Source organism: Cyprinodon tularosa, unplaced genomic scaffold (assembly GCF_016077235.1).
Source record: "Cyprinodon tularosa strain WSP-4 unplaced genomic scaffold, ASM1607723v1 ctg98, whole genome shotgun sequence".
Lineage (NCBI taxonomy): Eukaryota > Metazoa > Chordata > Actinopteri > Cyprinodontiformes > Cyprinodontidae > Cyprinodon > Cyprinodon tularosa.
In genome coordinates, this window is record NW_024039762.1 from 2,926,398 (window position 1) to 2,949,860 (window position 23,463).

General features: G+C 39.0%; 1 protein-coding gene across 3 annotated transcripts in view; it reads right to left on the reverse strand.

The window, feature by feature from the left end:
• Window positions 1-12,227, reverse strand: part of LOC119777092 (RNA-binding motif, single-stranded-interacting protein 3-like) — a 180,883-nt gene extending 168,656 nt beyond the window's left edge. Inside the window, exon 1 of one of the 3 annotated variants that reach the window (XM_038275882.1) lies at window positions 10,996-12,227. In XM_038275882.1, coding sequence (XP_038131810.1) covers window positions 10,996-11,070 — 75 coding nt within the window. In that variant the 5' untranslated portion in view covers window positions 11,071-12,227. The remainder of the gene's footprint in view (window positions 1-10,995) is intronic. The other 2 variants (XM_038275880.1, XM_038275881.1) reach the window with 2 other exon arrangements.
• Between the last annotated feature and the right edge of the window lie 11,236 nt (window positions 12,228-23,463).

A 23,463-nucleotide genomic window follows, 5' to 3' on the forward strand; every position in this document is an offset into this window, starting at 1 on the left:
TGGGTTTGAACTTTTTCCAAGCCTGAAAAAAGCTGTCAAAGGTAATCTCCATTTGTTATTCAAATAAATAAAGAGCAAACAATGGATAAATAAAATGGATAATAAAAATAATACAGAATTACAATGACTTGGTGTTTAAATAAAAGAAAAACAAAATTTAAGTTAGAAAAGAACAGCAGATATTGTCTGCTGCTGGTTAGATAACTGTATAAACTATTTATCAGCAGTTAATGGCCAACAATAAGAACCAACTGTATGAACTCTTGTATTTCATTATATATTATTATAACATTAAGAAGTGTGTGCTTTCAATAGTTATAATTTGTTTAAAAAAATACATATGGGATTAATCCAAATACTTTACTCTCATTCCTCTGAGACACAAAGTCGGTGTTAGCCAAGCTGCTTCTATTGGGATGAAACCTCTTTTTGGAAATATAGTTTGAATTTAAAATTGTCTGGATGATGTAATACGCACATTCAATATGGCTTTAAATGTAGTTTAAATTAGGTATCCAGCAGACTAAAGCTGCAGAAGAGGGAATTCAGTTTGCAATATGAGAGAGTAATACATAATACTGGTGCAGCAAAGGACATTTGGCTTTCCCAAGCCAGAAGTCATATTAATACTGAATTCCACTTTTTGACTTCATAAAAAGCCAACATTTTATTGTTACTGCTTTTAAGCTTGCTGTGCTAATGCATTCCGGCAGAACCACAGGACAACACTAACAAAGATCACAGCAACAATAACAAGCCACATGGTTTTCTTATGGGATCATATTGACTCCAATATGCTTATAATTTTTTACTGGTAAGATGTTTTCACTCAGTAATTGCTTATGATTGGTGAGGAAGAGAGTGTACATCAGAAATAACCCAACTGAAAGCAGCTCATCCGGCAATTAGGAAATCCCAAGAATCTCTTGTAACCCCGGAATAGATTTACTTAAATCATAAAGGAGTATGCAAGCATCAGCCCTCCACTGATCCCCTCCTACTCTCTTATAGTTATGATTAAGGAGCATTGAGCTCATGCAAGAGAACATGCCGTCCCTCCCCACTCCCTGCTAATGTACACTGAGTCAACCTATAGCCCATTTTGGAGGCATGAGCAAACATGTGTTAGAGAGCAACTCTTTTACCCAGCCTCTGTCATCTGACTGGCTTATCATTGTTGGCTTAAGCTAGTCGTTTCATAACTACATTCATCAGAAGGTTGTGTCATGTTTGCCTGTGTAAGAAAGCAAGTATTTCTGAAGATTGACATTAAATAAGAGAGGAAAAGGTTCATTCCCCTTCTCGCATAAAGAGTTAAGCAGTTTTTTGAAGTTGATTCTGACCCCGCTGACCTACATTTTTTTATTAATATTAATATTTTTTAATTTAATATGAATGATCCTCATAAGGTAGAATGTAACAGAGTGGAAGTGAGGAGAAAATAATGCAAACAGAGACAAAATTGTTGGTACTTCCCATTTATTGAAAGAAAAAAAAACCAATAGCCACATAAAGGATTAGAGTATGACAAAAGTAATAACACATGCAAATTCGATTAAAATGAACAAATAAAGTTCAGATATTGGTTTATAACCATACATTCAATGTAAATATATAAAAAAATAGACTTATGAAATAGACATGGACAAAAGAATTGTACCTCTTGAATAGACAAAAACATTATGCAACCAAAGGGACATGTTAAATCAAGGTTTGTGCATTGGTTAGCATCACATTGGTCTACAATATTGTAATCAGACAGTGGACCTACAGTATATATAGAGTTATGGTTAGTCACTGTGGTGTTCGGTGACATGGTGTGTACCACACTCAACATGGACCAGAGAAAGCGAAGGAAAGTGCCTCAAGAGATTGGAAAGAAAACTCTAGAGAGTCATCTTTGTAATGGCTATCAGGTAATCTCTAGGCAGTTTGGTGTAGAATTGACACATTTGCACATATTATTCAGACATTTTAGATCAATGGGACTGTAGCCAGCATGCAATGTAATTACAATGGCAAAAGAGCCCCAAAAAACTTTCTAAAGAGATTAAAGTTCAACTAAATCTGAAGACTATCATGTGATTCTAGAGAGAAATGTGCTGTCCAGTGTCAGAAAGCTTGGTCTCAGTCGCAGGTCATGGGTGTTGTAAAAGGATAATTAACTGAAACACATAGCTAAAAACAGCCAAGAATGGCTAAGAGGAAAACACTGGACTGTTCTGAAGTGATATTCTAAGAGCCTTGACCTAAATCCTATTGAGTATCTTTGGAAGTTGCTACGATATGCTGTTTGGAAAATACACCCTTTGAACCTGACACAACTGGATCAGTTTGCTCATGAGAAGTGGGATGAAATACCTGCTGAGAGGAGCAGAAGTCTCATAAGACAGTTAAAGAAATCGTTTGATTGCAGTGATTGCTTCAAAAGGTTGTGCAAAAAAATATTAAGTTAAGTATAACATATTTTTGTCCATGTCCCGTTTCATGAGTTAATTTTTTAATTACTCTATTAAAGCATGATGAAAAGCAATGTCTGACTTTCAGTTGTTTATTTTCATAGAATTTGTATTTATCAATTGTTTTGTCACAAAACAAGTTATCTCTGTGACGACTGTGGGTTTTTCTTTTTAAATAAATGAGGGGTAATAATTTTGTCCACACGTGTACATGTTTTTAATTTTTTGCATTTGTATTCAGTTTGCTGCACTCTGACACCAAAGGAAGGGAGAGTCTATTAAAAAGGCTATATTAAAGGCATTATCAAATTATAATTTATAGCGATCCAAAACCCATTATCTTTCCAAATCTTAGAAGATCAACAAACATGTTAAAGAAGACACTCTAATCTGATGATCAAATCTGAAGCCTGAGGGCAGCATGTAAAATCCTATAAGTGACAGAAAACTAACAATACATATTATTTTAAAAACAGTATCGCCAAAGTACACCATGGTCTCATTAGCATCATAATGTACACCAGCAGAGATTTCTCATTGAAATATATGGAGGCCAAACCTCCCCGGTAAATTAAGTAAAATTATTGGTAAAATATGCACTGTCAAACTTCTTGAATATAGTCAAACTGCATTAAATATGCATAAAAATGAGCCTGATTTCATGAGTATTTTGCGCATTAATCAGTTGTTTAGTCTACTCTCGAACACAATGACCCCTCTGCTGTGGATCAGCAGGACTGCCTTTCAGCCATTATGAGAAATCCCAGTTGAGGTCTATTGAGGTAAGAAGCGAGAAAGTAGAGCCCGGATTGGACAACATGCCAAAAACCACGCCAAAATTGGCGTGTTATCGAATCAGGGGAGTTGCAGCCCGGAATCCTGAGGTTCTGAGTTTAAGCCCCATTCCCATGGAATGCCACTATAGGTCCCTAAGCAAATACTCTTAACTCCACACTGCTCCCTGGGCTTTGCACAATGGCAGCCCACTGCTCCACAAGGGGATGGGTTAAATGCAGAGAGTTCATTTCATTGCCCTGTGCTTGTGACAGCGTGATGACAATAAACTGCTGGGGGAAAAAAACAAAACGTCCCTTCCAGTGAGGCTAACCCTTCTATGAAGCAGGGGCGGGTCATGAAGCTGGCTGCTAATTGCTGATTGGCAAACATACTTAAGGACTTTTGACTGACAGTGGCCAAACAATGAGGAGGTTTTCCTCATGAGTTAAGAGGGTAAAGTGAAGTCAGAGAAGTCATCTCGTGGGGAGCTCTTGCTGTGGTTTCTGGAGTTTATTATTTCAGAGCTCTTCAGGACAGCTATTTTCACCTGTTGTAGTAATGTGTTTCATGTGTATCATGTTAATACAATACGTGACATTTGGATTTAATTAACACCATGCAGCCTTCCCTGTTTCAGAGAGCAGCAGCCGACATTGATGTTGCCGTACTTTTCTTGAGAAGCAGGAAATCTGTTTAAAGTTAATGGAAAAATCATAAATATATAACAGTCCTGTTAAAAAAAAACCTGGAGGGTCTTCAACAACCTTGAAGTTGAGGTTAACTTTCCTAAATGAGCAAAAGGCTACACATTTAGCCAGAGCTACTTTAGAACAAATCACAACTATGTATTAAAGGGGTTCAGTTAAAGCAGGGGTGCTGAAATCCAGTCCTCGAGAGCTACTATCCTGCAACTTTCTGATGCAACCATTTTTATCACACCTGAATCAAATGACTGTCTCGTTACCACACCTCTGCTGAGCTAAATGAGGGGATTGAGATTTAAGTTTCAATTATGCTAGATAAGAGATGCATCTAAAAGTTACAGGATAGTAGCTCTTTTTTGAAAGCACCCCTGAGTTGAAGCCTTAACCAAAATCCATTTTAGAATCTGGGAGAATTGAATGTGATTGTCAAGTACTCTACTTTCAATCAAACTGGATTTTTAACTATTTGGCAAAGAATGGATAACTATAGCACCTATTTGTGAAAACAGTTGAAAGCAAGGCAGCTTATATACAGTGGAGAGTGAGGAGGAAAAGCAGGTGAGAGCAATCAGGCGGAAATGAGCAACAGCTGAGAATGATGAGGACAGAGAGCAGAGGGATAGGGAGAATAATTAACAGAGGCAGAGAAAAAAGGGCATGGGAGGGTATCCAACATAAATCTAAGGTATACAGAAACGCGAGGATTAACCAAGCATAGACAAAACAAAGAAATGAACAACACTAGCCATACTAAGATAAAATATTAAACAAGGTGTATTTGTGAATTCTCAGTCATCGGAGCATGGCAACCCAAAAACCGGCTTAAATTGGAAGGAAACCGGATTTTCACTCATTTTCTTTTAAGATGTTTTGACACCTATCCAGGAGTAAACATAAAAAACAAAAAACAAGACGTGAATTAAGCTCAATTATTACAGGATAATCAAAACTCTAATTATATACATATAGATGTCTTTTTTTTTACACTGCATATTTTTTGTTTTATTTTATGCATCATAAATTGTTCATAATATGATAAAAAAAAAATATGACAGAAGGGTTTAACATGGCATAGCAGGTCAAATGTGAGCAAAACACATCAGCAAAACAAAATAAATAGCTGAACAGAGGTTGCACAATAAATGCAGCTTTTTTCTCTGGATCCATGCCTGCGCACGAAGAAAATCTACTTTACACCTACACATACAGTTTTAACGTCAGACGAAAACAGCCACATTGAACTACAAGGCTATTGCCAAGAACCATGCAGATGTATATCTGAGTTATACTTAGTGTAAAACACACACACACACACACACACACACACACACACACACACACAGGACTGATCTTTTGGAACCAACAGAGCTTTAATGGCAGCAAGCTGCTTTGTAACAGGGTCATGCAAGGGGGAGTCACTGCTCAGGCCCACACTCATATTACCTGCACGATACGCTCCTGTGCTTCATCTACACAAAAGTGACTAAATACATTCAGTCTCACAGATGAATTGTCAGGCACAGTGGCTTTTCATGTACAGTCACGGCCTCAAACAGTATATACAGAAGCAGCTTTTTTTTTAATCTGTAAATGCATTTTAGAAACCGACACACACACACACACACACACACACACACCTAACAGTGTAACCATAGCTGTGAGTGTACACTCTGTGGAGGTAGGATCCAATTTGATTTGACCTTGACAGCAGAGAGAAAAGCAGAGTGGGCTGGTGGGATGAGGGGTGGATTGAGGTATGGGTGGAGTGTAAGAAATGAAGCGATGGCTTGGGCCAGATGCCTGTTGCAGATACTTAAGAAAAATTACATGACCTTGAACTGATGTAGATAAATCATGGAAACAAGAGAGCCATGTGGGATTGAGACATCTGTACAAATAACACTGGGTGACAGGCACGCATGAAATACCGGAGGTAATCCCTCCTACATGTATTCATGGAGTAATGACTTAGTAAAAAAAAACACAAATATGAGAATACATCTCTGTCTGTATTGAAATTAAAGCAATACTGAATAAATATGTATTGTAGAAGAATAAACAAGAGACAAAAATACATTATATTAGGCAGGGGGCTATTTTGCCTGAATGCAACTTTGTGCTTATGCAGTTTTTTAGTGCTGATGTGTATCAGGGGGTTTATAAAAATCTTAGGGTAGCACAGCAAGACAAAACGCATTAGTTGATCATTTCTATTTGCCAAAGGCTACAGTAATGACATAGAGTGGAACCATTTTTGAGATTTTTGTAGAGACATTAGCCACATTTATATTACCCTTTTGAAACCGTGCCAAGAACGGTCCGAGCACGGTAACCAAGATAACTGTTGAGTGTAAATGGAACGCAACTGAACTGGACCGTGCCAGACCCGAATGAACCGCTTTGAGCCCTACTTTTGAACTAGTACTAGATTCAGTTGTGGCTCTGTTCTCAGATAACAAAGAGCGCATGAGCAGACTGCATCATCTCCTATTTATAGTCAACCGACTCATTCAGTGGGTTTTCCGGCATGTCCCACTTTGCAATCTGCAGATCTCTTCACCTGTTCATAAAGCAAACTTCTTCTCAGCTTATTGACAACAAATAGCAGCAGAAGAGTGTGGTGAGACCTGGGAAAATGCCAAGACCGAGGCTCTCATTGAAATTTGGAGGGAGGACTCTATCTGTATAGGACCCTGTAGTTCGTGAATGTTATGGGCGCCGCCATTTTTGTTTTGCGTAATTCCCGCATTGAGAGCTGTAGTATGGTGGACTAGAGGCAAGGAACCATAGTAGCCTGATGTGTAAATGGTCATAAAGCACAAAGCTTGGCACAGTTAAGTGATCCAAGCTAGGTCTGAACTCGGCAAAGATCGGTTTCAGAGAAGTAGTGTAAATGGGGCAAGGGTTAAATATATAGTCTCTACATGAGGAATTCATCAGCAAAGGAAAAAACAAAACAAACATAAAATCATAATTGTAAAAAAAAAAAAGATGTAATATTTATACACAGAATAAAAAGAAATGAAGAAGTTCTCCATAAAGTGAAGAACATCATGGTTAGACCTGAGCATCCTCCCTCTTAGACTATAACAGTCTATTCAGTCCGAGGCTTCTTCAGGCTTGCTTAAAGACAGACCACTAGAGGAGATCCCTCTTTACTACAGCAATCAAAATGTACAACTTGTTGAAGAAACCCACCATGAAGGTTACAATAACATTTCCTTTTGACATTAATAAAGTATTATTTTAATTAAATTGAATAAACATACAGCACTTTTACAAGACAAAAACAATGCAAGCTGCCTAAACTAAACCAACAGAACAAATGTTTTATTTACAGCAATTATTCTTTCCAAAGAGAAAACACTTTTTCATCTGATGTTCATAATTTCTACTGATTTTCTTTCACTTGAAGAGAAATATAGCAGCAGCAGTTTCTGCTGTCAAGAAGAAGTCTATATGTTTACTCTTCCAGTTTAGCACACAAAAAGGCACGCCTGTCATTAGAGATGTTGTTTTTGACAACCAAATCCCAGATGTGCATTAAGAAATTACTCCCAGCTTCTGTTTGTTCTTTTGGATCACATTCTCAAAACATCAGCCATTTATTAAATGTGAACGCAGACGGAGATCTTCGGATGAGTGGAAGATGTTGACGCTCTTTAAAATATTATATGCAAATGTGACTGCCAAAATCCTCTAAGTAATTTATCTGATTTATTCGACTGTGGAAAAATATATTTCAGAGTACAGTATTTTTACCTCTTACTTTGTCTTTAACAATTTACCCATTGCAGTAATTGCATATAATCTAGTTTCATTATTCAGAGTAGGGTTTGCAATTTTGCCAAAAAAAAATGCAATATTTTTTAAACATAACTGCAATTTTATTTCGACATTCCTCTTTTCCGGGCCTTGGATGCTTTGTTGTTCAGAATAGATTGTCGCAGGACTTTTTTGTTGCGTGGAGAAGTGTTTACTTCTATTCCACATTCATTCATTTTAAAAGCTTTTTTTAAAATGCTATTAAATCACAAATGCAATTAATTTTTTAAACTTAAATCGGATGTAATTATTGGTGCATTTGACTTTGAAAGTTTTTGTCATCATAGTTTTTAGTCTTTACCTGACATTAACAGCAATGTGTGACAATGAGGCATGGGATGTAGAAAGCTAATGAGCCACAGAAATGTCCTCCAACATGGAACCGTTTAAAATCATTTAAATGGGTCCACACTGGTTGATTTTTAAGTTGCCCTTTTCTAAAACAAGAGAGCCTTGAAAAAGCAACAAAAACCATGGAAATATGTGTCATATTTTGTCATGTTTGACATTAATGCTTTTTTTTTTATGATATACAATGCAAATATATGCATAATCATAAACATGGAATCAGGCTGACCCGCATACAAGTTCTTACTTTGACTGCACTAATCTCAACATTAAATTGCACTTTGATCCAAACTATTACTTTTTAGACAATTATTTTGGTTTGTTTCATGATGAAATCCCAGCCTCAAGACTTTTACTGCTTCTCTGTGGGTTTTTCTTCTAAACCTGCCCCCCAACTGCACCACCCAGATGCAATGTAGAGTATAGGTTACTCTAATCTGCTTCCCTGTGCTTATTATAATAGGCATTCCTACAGCATGGCACTGCCAACAACACATATAGCACCATTTACCCTTCCTTTTAGAAACCGTGCCAAGATCGGTCTGAGAACGGTAACCGACATAACTCATGAGTGTAAATGGCATGCAAAACTGAACCAGACCACGCTAGACACAACCGAACCGCGCTACACTTGTACTAGTTCATCAATAGGGCTCGGAACGGTTCAGTTCAGGCTCAGTTCTCAAATAACAAAGAGCGCATGAGCAGGCCGCATCATCTCCTTACAGTGAGAATCCGTAATCATGAAATTTCAGACATTCATAAAAATACTAGCTTCCCTACCGTGCCACACGATTTCCAGTGTTGAATACCATAGATCAACACTAGGAGGCGAGGAACCATGCTAGTGTGGTGTAAACAGTCCTAAGGAACCAAGCTCAGCACGGTTAACTGATCCAAGCTCGGTCTTAACTTTGCACGGATCACTTTTCAGAGGGTAGTGTAAATGGGACCTATGCAATCATCTGTCCTTTAATAAATGCAGCAGAAATATTTGAGTGTGAACCTCCACTTAGTCCTTTTTAAACACATACAACTTCATATGTCAAATGTTAAAATAGTAATAATATGAGTGGTTGAACAGGTTGGGAATACATTCACTGAAATTCTTTTAAATAAAGATGGTGTGTTTTCTCTAATGGTGATGTGTGGTATCAGTTTGCTTACTGATATATGGGTCAGAATGTAAAATTTGGTCTCATCTGTCCAGATCAACTATTTGCACATCATGTTTGCTGAATTCCCTGCATGACTTGATAAAACTCCAAGTTCCACTCTTTCATAAAGTGAGGTGGATAACTAAGAGTTGTCGTGCCAATAAATTCTACTACTGAAGATTTGAATCTCTGCAGCTACTGCAGTATAATAATGAACCTCTTGGATGAATCCCTGATTTCCTCTTTCCTGCTTTTCAATTGAGGTGAATTGCCATGTCTTGGTTTACTGTTGTGATATAGTCTTTCTATTTTCTGATGAAGATTAGAGCAGTGCTGTGAAAAGTTAGAGGCATTGAAATTTTATTTTCTTTCCTGCAGAGAACTTCCCCCAACATCTAACAGTAGACAAAATTGCACACAGGTTATTTGTACTTACTAATTAGGTGACATTGGAGGTGTAAGAGATTGATACGCTGAGGTTAGTGATGAATATGCTTGCAATGCTGCTTTGTCATTTGCCATATATATATATATATATATATATATATATATATATATATATATATATATATATATATATATATATATAATTTTCACTTTTAAAGTTGCTATTAAATCTCCACCTTAACTGTGACTCTATAATGTGGTTGGATCTTGGTTCAACATATTTTTATCAGCTGAGCAATCATTTCTCTTACCTGCTCTTCCCACATTATGTCCACTCAATAGTGATCTCTATTCTCTCAGCATCCGACTCCCACACTGTCTTTCTCTTCTTCTTCTCTACCCCATCTCCCTTGCCCACTGACACATGCACATTTGCTAAATATTGCTGTGAAACTGCCAACTCCTCACATTTACTATCGAGCCTGAAAAAAAACCAGATGAATAACGGCAGACAAAGGGGAATGGCAGGTGATACGATGCAGGAGCAATTGATCAGGCCTTTCCAAATCCATTTACTGCTTCTTGGTGGTGGGAGCATCAAAGGGTGTCACTGTGTGCATTTGTGAAATGTATTTATCAAGACAGCCAATCTAAGTATAAGTAGAAGAACTGGAATAAATCTTTTAAAAAAGCAACAGAAAGTAAGCCCAGTATTCTGCATTGTAGGTAACTTGAGAGGTGTTTGATGTTCAATCATTTCTGCAACGTGCCATAATTGGACAATGGATGGGATAGATGAAGGGTGCTGATGGCAGAGGGAAAATAAGGGGTGGTGGTGGTGAAAGAAAAGCACCAAGGGGGAAGTGTGGGCCCCCTACCCTGAACTTGAACTTCTAGCTGGTGGCTGCTGAGGGGGGGTTGGAGAGGAGAGAACAGGGTCAAGCACCACGAAGGGAAGAAAAGGAAAGACCCAGCTGAGTGACACTGGTGTCTCCCTGCTAGAAGACAGTTGGAGGATGGGGGAAGGTTTGGTTTGGCTTCACAAGCAGGTCCAGCAGTTACTATAGTCTGACTCCTTCTACATAGTTTTATCACAAGACTTAAAGTGCAGTCTCAGATCTGTCTTTTTCTGCCTTTCAAGATTTGCTCTAGAAACAGTTTCATTTAGACTATTGTGGGGTCGCTGTCTTGAGGACCATGAACACTGATTAACATTGGTTTATTTGGGTTTCATATTTTACAATAGCTCTAAAAGTAGAAGTATAAAGATTGACAGAATAAATGAGAAATTTGCACAGTTGAGTGTTTAAATAGGTCAAACTGGCTGGACAGTCCTACCTTCGTCTGGAGATAGTGGGGGTAGTAGTAGGTGTAGTGGGGGTACATTGGCTGCTGCTCCAAACGTTTTCCCATGTAGATAGAATCCAACTGAAGGTGCTGAAGGATGGAGATAGTAGCTCACAGGTTCGGTATGGTCACTTCCAACCACTGGCCTGGATCCTTTAGGGGGGGTGTTCGGAGAGTGGATTTTTTTTCTTGCTGTTAGCGTTTTAGATGCAAAGCATACGGGATGGACAGGAGGATGGACTGTGCATGGGATTTCAGTCTGACCGGATCTTGCAAGGAACTGTCTTTTGGGGGGTTTGGATTGCGTAAAGCCAGGGTAGCAGAAAAGGATAATTTAGGGAGACAGATGTGTGGGGTTAGAAAAGCAAAATTCAGAAGGATAGTGGTCAAAGAAAGAAAAAAAAGGGAAAACTAAAGCTTAGGACTAAAAGGGGGTAAAAGGAGCGGGAAGAGGGGGATGTGGAATTAATGGTTGCGCTCTGCTTGCCTCTTTTTGACACTATGTGATTTAGAAATTAGAATCACTCCTCTTCTCCGGTGCCCTGAACATGCCTTTCAATTTTTTCCTCCAATGTCTCTCTTTCTCTTGTTCTGTCTGTTGTTCTGTTTTATCCAGTCCTTTTCCCCTCTTAAATCAAAGGAGAAGTCTGATCCCAACGGGAGCCCAGCTGTATCCTGAAGAACACACGGCGTCCTTCTTGGTCTATCCTCAAGACACAGGAATCAGCGATGAACTTGCACATGGATGTTGAACCGGAGAGAGAGAACAGGAGGAGGAGAGGAGAGGGTGGTCTGGATCTGAAGCTGTGACTGTTTTTTTTCCCTCACTCCCTCCCTCTTTTGTTAAGCTCCAAGGATAGATAGGTAGATATCGCTGGAGTCTTGCAGGGAGGATGAGCAAAGAGGGGGAAAAAATCCTTGGTGAAAGGCTGATATCCAGACGCACTCTCACAAAAAAGGAAAATCCCCTCTGATTCACAAGGTGCCCCTCCAACTCTTTTCTCTCTTCTTCTCGGCGATCTTCTCTTTCTTCTCAGGCTCTTTCCCTGACGGTTTGCTTCCCACTGAGCCTGGCAGCCGTCACTGTGTCTGAGTGTGTGAGTAGTGCTGGTGGAGGCAGCGGCGGTGGTGCTGTATGTGTGTGACTGTGGATGTAACTGAGAGGGAGCGTGTTTGTGTGTCTGCTGGCGTCTGCTCCGCTCTGTGTGCGGAGGCATAGAGGGGCTCGGCCTCGCCACAGCTACGCTCCTCCCTCAATCCCTCTCTTCCTCTCCCGTTGTGTCTTTCTCTCTGTGTTCATCATGGAACTATTGGAAGGTGGGAGTGGTCGGTCCTGCCCTTCCTTCAAGTTTTTGTGAGTGTGTTTTCTCTCAAAACAGGCTGAAAAAGACACACACGGACTGTCCAGCTGGGGAAGCAGATGTGGGAGAAAGAATGTAGAGTTGGAGATGAGCCGGTTGAGAAGGTAAAACATAGACATAGTAACTTAGAAACAGACAGAGACCCCCTACTGGCACTCAGTAGGCGCAGCAACACCTAGACATTTTTTGAAGATGTTTTGTATACTTTAAAGGCTTTACTCAAGTATGATCTCAGATATTTATAATCAGATAAAATGCAAACAACAGCACTTCATTCATATGCCTAATAAATGTCTACAGCAAGAAGACGGTGCAGAGTTAAGTGGCTATGTGGCACAGTGACCCACTGACACACTGCTGCCAGTTACATGATGTAACCAAGTTTAAGTAGCGCTCTTACATAAGCGCAGTGAGCCATGCATAAAAAAGGTTCCTCTGCCCTCTGACTACAGCAGTGTGTGTGTTGAGTGTGAGGAGGATTGGCAAACAATGCAAGCTCACTGCAGAGGAATAAGGGCACAGGAACAGAATACAAAAATGAAACCCTTTTCCAACATAAGGGCTTCTTTTCTACAGGTAATTTACACTCTTGCAGCCCAGGGATCACCCTCTTTCCAAAATTGAGCTCTTGTAGGGTTTTTCTTTTGTGGTAGCACAGTTTCAATTGGTTTTGAGAAAATACCATATAGGAATTTCCCTTGATCTTTTCTTTTTAGATTATAACTGGTTGGGGGATTGTATTGACAGATATATTACCTAATGAGGCTGCAAGCAGTTTTAATGTTCTAGATTAGTCGTATTAACTTCCATGATGATAATACATTTCTTTAGACCCTAGTTTTATGTGGTATAAGATTATAAATTATATTCAATGATTTTTAGGTCAATACAGTACTTGCTGCACATTGATGCCCTTTTCACAAACTTGGCTTTATAACTAGAGAGGATCAGCTGTGTTGCAGAATAGGTCATGTGATCTACAGCTCTCCCTTATAGCAGTCCAAGCTTTCCATCAACACGCAGGCGAGGTAAGCTTAAAGCTGCTGTTATGCAGCAAAAAAGATGACCGTACCTGATCAGGCATATTGTGGTTTTCTGATGTTGGACTTAATCTAGAGGGGTGATATGCAGTGCATTAGAAAGTATTATTACACCTTTTAACTTTGCAAGTGTTTGGTAAAACATCTTTTAATCAGTTTCAACCGGGTCCTCCCAGTACAGAGAGTTATAGTGTTCCAAATAGTAACATCTAAGTGAGTTAAGTAATTTAACTGCACTGATTGTTTGCACACACAAAAGGTCTGCACATGACTCTGGAAAAGTAGTGATACCAGATGGACTGAGATTGATTTTTATGTCTGGATTGTTTGCCCTGTCAAAGCAACATGGCTAGGGTTATATTAATATGTAACACTCATGTGCATTATAGTAAGGCTGAAAGATACAAGCTTCCCCTTTAAGATTTTGCTCCAGATATGAGGAAAACGTACGGTTATAGGCAGGTCTGAAGAAAGGCCTTCATTTTTTTTTTTTTTTTTTTGTCCATCATGTTGTTAAGTCATCATTTATCATGAACCAGCTTCAAATGAGAATTTTACTATTTTACATTTAAACAGACTTTGGTATGTTATAGTAGTAAAATGGTATAGATTTCTAAAGAAAATGAAACAAATTCAAATCTATCATGTTCAAAAACAGTTGTTTAGGGCTGAAAGAAATGAAATAAAACTTCTTTATGGACAGTCTTCTTGCCATGTCCTAAAGCTCTTGATATCTCTTGTGCTTTTACAGCTTCAATTAAACAGCAAGTATGTCTTCACATGAAAAGATGTTGTTGTTTGAAATAGCTTCTTACCTCAATGTGCTTGATCTTGCATTCAAAACTCTATTTTAAACTTTGATTTTTCAGCAACTGCATTTACACTGAATCATTGTGTCGGCAGATTGACCTGGTAGAGCCAAAAGCTTGGTTTATACTTGACATGTTCGCCAGGTCCACACGGCCAAGTTAGGTCATTTTGGGCTTCCACTTCCCTCTGTGCAAACCAAATTTGAAAACAGAACACCTAGGAAAATCTGTTAATACATGGACAGATCCGTGTTGTGGTGATGTCAGCTTGCTCTTTCTGGCGAACACGCCTCCCCTCCCTCCAAAGCCAGCCAGAACAGAGGGTAAGCCGCACAAAGAATAAATGCTGCATACACTGTGACAGGCGCCTCATTTTCTGCACAGAATTTCTGTGCACCAAGCATAATGAGCTCTTAAGAGATGTATGGACAATCATTTGTAAAAGACTGCATTCCTGCTCTTCTGATCGGCCAGTAACCCGATTGGACTGAAAGTGTTTCCATTTCTCATGATAAGCTGCAAAACATACCCGTGGTTTTGCTTTCCTTATTTTAACTTCAACTGGTAAAAAAAATGCTGAAGTACAGAAACATTTACAGACCCGCACTGGATTACATTAAGTTTATTACTGCTAAATACTTGCCATTTTTTGGTAATCCAATTAGTATTTTTTCTTATGGAAAAATTCCAGTATGTATTTAATCATGAAAGGCTTTTAATGAGTGCCGTTTTGAAACTAACTGATTGAAATCTAGGAGTGGTTGATGCAGATGAAAATCACAAATGAAATGAATTAAATTCATGGTACAGCTCCCAGCGTGCTAAAAACCAAAATGAATAATGCCTTTCTAATTTTGACTGGTGAGTAAACATTATGATCACACTTTTCAAGATTAAGTATTTTGTCCTAATTGAGATTTCACTAGATTGACATGATCTTTTTTGTCCTCCTTGTTTTCTCTATGCACTGATGTGTGAAGTCAAGGCAGCTATTAGCTTCTGCCATTGCACAACAGCAGCATTGTGCCTGCAGGCAACCCCAGAGAGAGTATTATAGTTTGCTTATATATTCTTTGCTTTTATCTGCCTTGCCTTGTTAATCTTTTGATGAGTCTGGTTAATTTTATTCTGTCTCCAGTATTGTATTTATAACATTCCGCATTTACTTTTTCACAATATTTTTAGTTATTCGCCACCTTTAACATCTATGTTGATTTTAATTTTCTTCTGACAGTCTTTAAATGCAGTGTTTTGAAATGTCTGAATCTGATACAAATATCCCTAAATAACATCATTCCTCCAAGGAGGAAATTAGTCATCAGGCAAAGAAAATCAGGCAAAGCAAAACACTAAGAATAGGCCTGAAAAGGAGTCAGTGACTTACTAAGTCAACAACTGCGTGCAGCTGTAGTGGTCAGGCTGAAGCCATCACCTGATAAGAAGTTAAGTTGAGCATAAATACATGACATCAAGTGTGGCCTCATGCATACAAGCAGGTTGCTGTGTTGTCACGCAAATGCATCAAGTAATAGGCAGCTTTGATCTGAGAACAGCTGCATTATAAATACTACAGAAATAATGCCAACAGTGGGTGACTGAGAAAAACTGGAAAACTGTGTAGAAAGTGCACCTTTGAGCTACAAGATCAGCATATCCACTACTGTACTCTTAACATGCTTTCAGTTAGTAAGTATGATTTATGGATGTGTTAGGGCCAAAACACTCTGGACAAGATCTCACGTCCAACCCGGTGGATTGTCAAAAATGCGGCAATTATATCTCATTGACATGAGATGGGCTGGTCAGACCACACACAATCCTCTGCAACTATGTGAAGAAAATTATGGACAACAGTGAGTATCCTCTTTAGAAGATTTTTAAACAACACCAGAGCATATCAGGGAAGAGGCTTCTCCAGATCCGGTGAAAGGCAGACCACTACGGAAGATCCTTCCTGCCAACAGCTAACACCTACATAACCGGTTTAAAAAATAACTTATGAGTTGCTGCAACATTTAATTTCCATCAGTGATTAATAAAGTATTTTTGAATTGAATTGGAATTAAATAGGTAGCAATTACAAGAATGTCATGAGTCTGACATGAGGTGACACACAAGGTGACGAAGTAAAACTCAACCACTTACTGGAAAATACAAAGTCATATCTCAGAATTTCAGGTAAACCAGCCAGGTTCTTGTCGTCTGGTAACACGGTGCATATAGAGCAAGCAGGGCAGACTCAGCAATACAGAATCAATAAGACATTTCAATAAACAGGGTTCTCTATCTGTGATTACAGAAGGCTAACTGCATAATAATCTATATGTCATACATGTGTTTCTATTTTATTTATTCTTTTATATCTAAACATGCCAATTGATGCAAGGGAAGTTGAGAAATCATTCTTATAGCAATGTTTAAGTATTCTAAGTATTTTCAAATAATCTCTTTTTAATCTTTAAAACATAGTTTAAATACATGGAGACTAAAGTTCAATACATTAAACTAACTACAGAAGCTTAAATTCGGTGTAAAATTTTGAAAACATGCAGGAAAGATTTCAATTATACAGGTGCTGGTCATAAAATTAGAATATCATGAAAAAGTAGATTGATTTCAGTAATTCCATTTAAAAAGTGAAACTTGTATATTATATTCATACATTACATACAAACTCATATATTTCAGATGTTTATTTTGTTTAATTTTGATGATTACAAATGACAACAAATGAAAATCTCAAATTCATCATATCAGAAAATTAGAATATTACTGAAGACCAATAAAAACAAAGGATTTATAGAAATGTTGGCCAACTGAAAAGTATGAACATGAAAAGTATGAGCATGTACAGCACTCAGTATTTAGTTGGGCCTCCTTTGGCCTGTATTACTGCAGCAATGCGGCGTGGCATGGAGTCGATCAGTCTGTGGCACTGCTCAGGTGTTATGATAGCCCAGGTTGCTCTAATAGTGGCTTTTAGCTCTTCTGAATTGTTGGGTCTGGTGTATTGCATCTTCTTCTTCACAATACCCCATAGATTTTCTATGGGGTTAAGGTCAGGAGAGTTTGCTGGCCAATTAAGAACAGGGATACCATGGTCCTTCAACCAGGTACTGGTAGCTTTGGCACTGTGTGCAGGTGCCAAGTCCTGTTGGAAAATGAAATCTGCATCTCCAAAAAGTTGGTCAGCTGCAGGAAGCATGAAGTGCTCTAAAACTTCCTGGTATGTGGCTGCGTTGACCCTGGACCTCAGAAAACACAATGGACCAACACCAGCAGATGACATGGCACCCCAAACCATCACTGACTGTGGAAACTTTACACTGGACTTCAAGCAACGTGGATGAAGTGCCTCTCTTCTTTTCCTCCAGACTCTGGGACCTTGATTTCCAAAGGAAATGCAAAATTTACTTTCATCAGAGAACATGACTTTGGACCACTCACCAGCAGTCCAGTCCTGTTTCTCTTTAGCCCAGGCAAGACGCTTCTGACGCTGTCTGTGGTTCAAGAGTGGCTTGACACAAGGAATGCGACAGCAGAAACCCATGTCTTTCATACGTCTGTGTGTGGTGGTTCTTGAAGCACTCACTCCAGCTGCAGTCCACTCTTTGTGAATCTCCCCCACATTTTTGAATGGGTTTTGTTTCACAATCCTCTCCAGGGTGCGGTTATCTCTCTTGCTTGTACACTTTTTTCGACCACATCTTTTCCTTCCCTTCGCCTCTCTATTAATGTGCTTGGACACTGAGCTCTGTGAACAGCCAGCCTCTTTAGCGATGACCTTTTGTGTCTTGCCCTCCTTGTGCAAGGTGTCGATGGTCGTCTTTTGGACAACTGTCAAGTCAGCAGTCTTCCCCATGATTGTGTAGCCTATAGAACTAGACTGAAAGACCATTTAAAGGCTTTTGCAGGTGGTTTGAGTTAATTAGCTGATTAGAGTGTGGCACCAGGGGCCATCAATTTTGAACCTTTTCACAATATTCTAATTTTCTGATATGATGAATTTGAGATTTTCATTTGTTGTCATTTGTAATCATCAAAATTAAACAAAATAAACATCTGAAATATATGAGTTTGTATGTAATGTATGAATATAATATACAAGTTTCACTTTTTAAATGGAATTACTGAAATCAATCTACTTTTTCATGATATTCTAATTTTATGACCAGCACCTGTACAGCATGTTAGTCATATACCAACCTGATGGTAACATGTCAGGCTGTTTCTGTAAGCTGGAATTGGACATAATGTTACTTTTCTTAAGGGTGTACAACTGAACCATTTGGTATTGAAAATATCCTTTATTCTATTGGGATTTTACAAAACAAATCTACTTATCCAATGCACCACAGTGTCTCGACAACTTTAACTTTTGTGCGAACTTATTTAACTATTTCTCAAGAGCAACTAAGTTGCAATGCATAAGCAAAAAATGAGTGTGTGGTGGAGACTGGGGGAAAATATCCAAACTAAGAATCAATGTTTCCTGCTTTGCAGTAAGAGGAGTTACAAACACACTGACCAAAGCAGTTTGACAGCCATTTACTGGCTCTATGTACGGAATACCAATCAACCAGAGAGTTTAGAATGTGTGTGTATTATAAATGAGAAGCATCAGAGGCAAAGTTTTCTTTGGGATCTTAAGATTCAGCTGACATTGCAGTCTGGAAACACAGAGAGAAAATTGACTCCTTAAACTGCATATCACAGTTGTATTGTAAGAGGAGTAATCTCTACATCTCATCCATATGCTTCCTACACAAAGCTCCTTAATTAAGTTCTCTACTGATGGACCAGCCTCTGTAATGCAGGTGAATGCACAATGTGTAATTGCTTTAATTTTGATTTCAAATGATGTCATCAGTATAATCCTTATGTCCTAAGTAGAATGTAACTGCCTCTTAAGAAGAGCATTAAGCTCTTTTTGAGGAGAGACAGATTTCTGTAGTCCAGTGTTTGACAGATTTGAGACAAAGCCCAACAGCTGGAGCCAAATATCAAAGGGTTTTGCATTGACACTGTGTATTCCTGATGCTCCCAGTCATCAAAGCGGTTTTCAAATGGAGTAGGAAAGGCCATGCTGTGTCTTGGGGATGTGTTCCTCTCATCCCTGACCACCAGATGTACAACAAACACAGGGACAGAAAAATAGCCAAGCAAAACCCCACATCTTAGCTCTGTTACAGCTGGGAAAACATGAGAGGTTATAATAACCAAAGGCCTCCTTTACAGAAGTTGCTGGGCTTTTCAGGGAAAATACTGGCCGAGATATCATCACACACACACAGTGTGGTATTTGCACAGAGTAGATTTACAGTGGTAAATGGGCTATTAAATGCAATTGCCACACACATAGCATGAGAGCAAGATATTTTTTGCTAGTGTTGTGAAAAACAAGGCCTGGAAAAGGAGAGAATGCCAAATAAACAGTTTAAAGGGCCTGTATCATGCAAAATCAACATCTTTGATATTTTAACAATATCATAATGCTCTTCCTTCATTGAAACTATGCCCAAAGTAGTATTTAACTTAATTTGCGTATGTCTGAGTACTCCTTATGAATTTCGTTCTCTGAGCAGCAGCCCATCTCTGTCCTGAGAAAACGACTGGCCATAACAGGTCTATGCAGAAGCTCTCATTATCCGCCTCCTTCAGGAAGTAACTGCCTTGACCATGCCTGGCCAGTAAACCACACACCCAGTTCCTCTAATCAGAGAGTGGTGATATGAGCCAGAGCAGGATAATTTCTGCTCAAACGGGCAAGGAAATTGCTCTTTTAGCACCTAATCTGCAAAGTAAAAGCAAGTGTTCTTTTCTCAGCTAAACATAGCTGTCAGGGCTGCTGTTTTGGCTAGGAAACTATCACATTTTACTTCTCTTTCCCATGTCCTCCCATATTAATAGTTTCCCATAAATGTTTCGTATTATTGTATTATAAAATCATACACTAAAAAAAAAAACACCAATGTGCTTCTCTAAACAGAACTGTTGCTAGCATCGCAAGTCAAAATCCGATCACCTTAATTGTAGTTTGCAATTAGATTTTTTTAGCGTGACTTAAAATATAATGGATAGTGGAGCCTTACTGGGATGGTCGGATGTTGTAAAATTTTCCAATTCCATTTTCAAATACAAAACTTGACAGGTGTGTAGCTGTAGGGGCTGGAGACACTTGGTGCATCTGCATGCTTCTCTGGATCATCTCCAGGCTACTGGGATGACAGTGAATGCCCCCAAAAGCTTTTTTGGAAGAAATGTGGCCGGAAAAAAATCCTGAATGATCATGATCGCGATCACTTATGATCATGATCGCGATCACTTAAACCTGTGGTGAGGTCAAATCGAAAAAAAAAAAATAGTAGAACTCAGGGCTATGTTTAATACTGAAAGTAAGAGCATTTCCACAATGCAAAGGGAACTCAAGGGATTGGGACTGAACAGAGGTGTAGCCATAAGAAAACCACTAATCAGTGAGGCTAACCGGGAAAAAAAGGCTTCAATTTGCTAGGGAGCATAAAGATTGGACTCTGGAGCAATGGAAGAAGGTCATTTGGTCTGGTGAGTCCAGATTTACCCTGTTCCAGAGTGATGGGCGAATCAGGGTAAGAAGAGAGGCAGGTGAAGTGATGCACCTACCATACCTAGTGCCTGCTGTACAAGCCTTAGGGGCGGTGTTATGATCTGGGGATGCTGCAGTTGGTCAGGTCTAGGTTCAGCAACAGTATGTGCTTAAAGAATGAGGTCAACTGACTACCTGAATATACTGAATGACCAGGTTATTTCATCACTGGACTTTTTCTTCCCTGATGGCACAGGCATATTCCAAGATGACAATGCCAGGATTCATCAGGCTCAATTTGTGAAAGACTGGCTCAGGGAGCATGACACATCATTTTCACACATGGATTGGCCACCACAGAGTCCAGACCTCAACCCCATTGAGAATCTTTGGGATGTGCTAGAGAGGGCTTTGCGCAGCGGTCAGACTCTACCATCATCAATGCAAGATCTTGGTGAAAAATTTATGCAACACTGGATAGAAATAAATCTTTTGACATTGCAGAAGCTTATCGAAACAATGCCACAGCATTTTTTCGGTGGCGACTTTTTTTGGGCTAGGCAGTGTATGTAGCCAACATTTCGAAGAAAAACATTGTCAAGATGACTTGGATGATAGCGCATTGTAACAAACACCAGGTACAGCATTGGGACTTGATCAACAGTCGTTACTGCACTGTGACGTCACCAACCTGTAGGTGGCAGTAGTGTTCCTTGACAAACATGGATTTCTCCAGTAAAGCATATTCAAATGAAATGAGATTCAATTAAAAACACTTATCATTTATTGAACAGTATTTAATAATTTGATACTTAAAGTACTTCCAGAAATTTGAATTATTATTATTTCTTGTCAGCCATCTTGTTGTGCCCCTTTTCCTTAGTTATATTTGCTTTGTTTGTTAAATTAAAAGTTAAGCATTGCTACATTGAATTGATTCAATTGACCTCTAATGTGCCGGCTTACTTTGCATTGTTTGGATTTTGTAAACTTTTGGGTCAATAAAGCTTTTTGAAATTACCTACTGTGTCCCTTTTGCCTTACAGTTTGGTCCCTGACAGTAGCTAATGGCTATTTCATGTAAAGGTGTTTGTTTAACTTTCCTAATTAAGAGCCTAATTGCCAGAAGTGGCTGCAGCGACTCTAGAGCATTGTCATGAGATGAGAGGCACCCGCAGGTAGGTAGGCAGCATTGTCTTGAAGGCAAGTGTCTTTTTTCCTAGGTTGGAAAAAAAAGAACTGGTTTCATTGACCTGCTTCTTTTAAGATTTTTTATATCTTCTATATATTTTATTAGAATATTTCCTCCAATCTCTTCTCTAAGGGTTTTATATTTTATGTTGCATTCTGATATTGCTTTACTTTCACTAATCTAAAGCCTAGCTAAATTTGAGGTTGGACATAATTCTGATTATAAAAACACAGCTGTTTGAACTCTGTGTTAACTGTGTTTAGGCTTTTATTTATTAGGTATATTATGTAAGATATTATTTATAGGAACAATTCTATGTGTTGTAATGAAAGTGTAATGATCTGAGGAAGTTGGACCCAGAATTCAAGGCGAGACAGGCAGTGGGAAAGTTCAAAGCGTTTATTTAACAAACAGGTGCGCAGGGCTGCTCGTCTGCTGCGGGGTGGATCTCTACAGGGATAGGAGAATACAGGTCAGTGACTGGATGTGGAGCTGAATACGACTTGGAGCTAAGTGGAGTATAGGAACTAAATTCTGCTTTGCCATGTTTGGAGCCAATTTAAGGACTTCAGAACTAGGCTGAGGTGTTTTACTTTCTTAGTTCTAATGAGAACCCTGGCAGCAGCGTTTTGGATCAGTTGCAGCTGTCACTGAAATTTTGCAGTAATCAATTCTACTAAAGTTTTTCTAGATCCTGCTTGGACATTAGTCATTTTATCGTGGAGATGTTCTTTAATATAAGGCTGACTTAGTAACTGCCCTTATGTTCTTCTGAAGGTTCAGGTCTGAGTCCATAACGACAGCAAGATTTCGGCCATAACTGCTGGTTTCTAGCTGTAGTAGCTGAAGCTTTGAGCAAACTCTGGATTGCTCCTTCTTTGGTCCTAAGATTATTATCTCAGTTTTCTTTTTATTCGGTTGTAGAAAATTATGGTATCTACCCAACACTGATGGGGTCCTAGTCACCTGGTGACATTATGATGTAAGCTTTGTGTCGTCTTTATAGTTATGGTTACTAATCTTGTCGTTAAAGGGGAACGCCGTTTTTTTTTTTTACAAAATCAAGGGCCCAATGTAAAAAAAAAAACGGCGTTACCCTTTAAGGGGAGCATGTAGATGTTGAATAGGAGGAGCCCCAGAATGGAGCATTGAGGAACCCTACATGTAATTTTTCTGGTCTCTGATTTAAAGTTCCCCACTGACACATAAAAGTCCCTGTCCCTCAGGTAGGATTTAAATCAGTCCAGTGCTGTGCCAGAATAACCTGACAGATGGATTTGCTCCGCATATCCATCTGGAAACCTTCCGTAGAAGTAATTTTGGGAAGGGGCGAAAATACTGGTTAGCTGATTGGCCTATGTTGGTGATAGACGGGCCAAATAAACCAATCAGATCAACGAAGCATATGACGTAACAGAGCGACGACGAAGAGGAGCCAATTGATAGATCAAACTCTTGCCGAAACCAGTCGGGAGAAGAGCAAAAACATCTT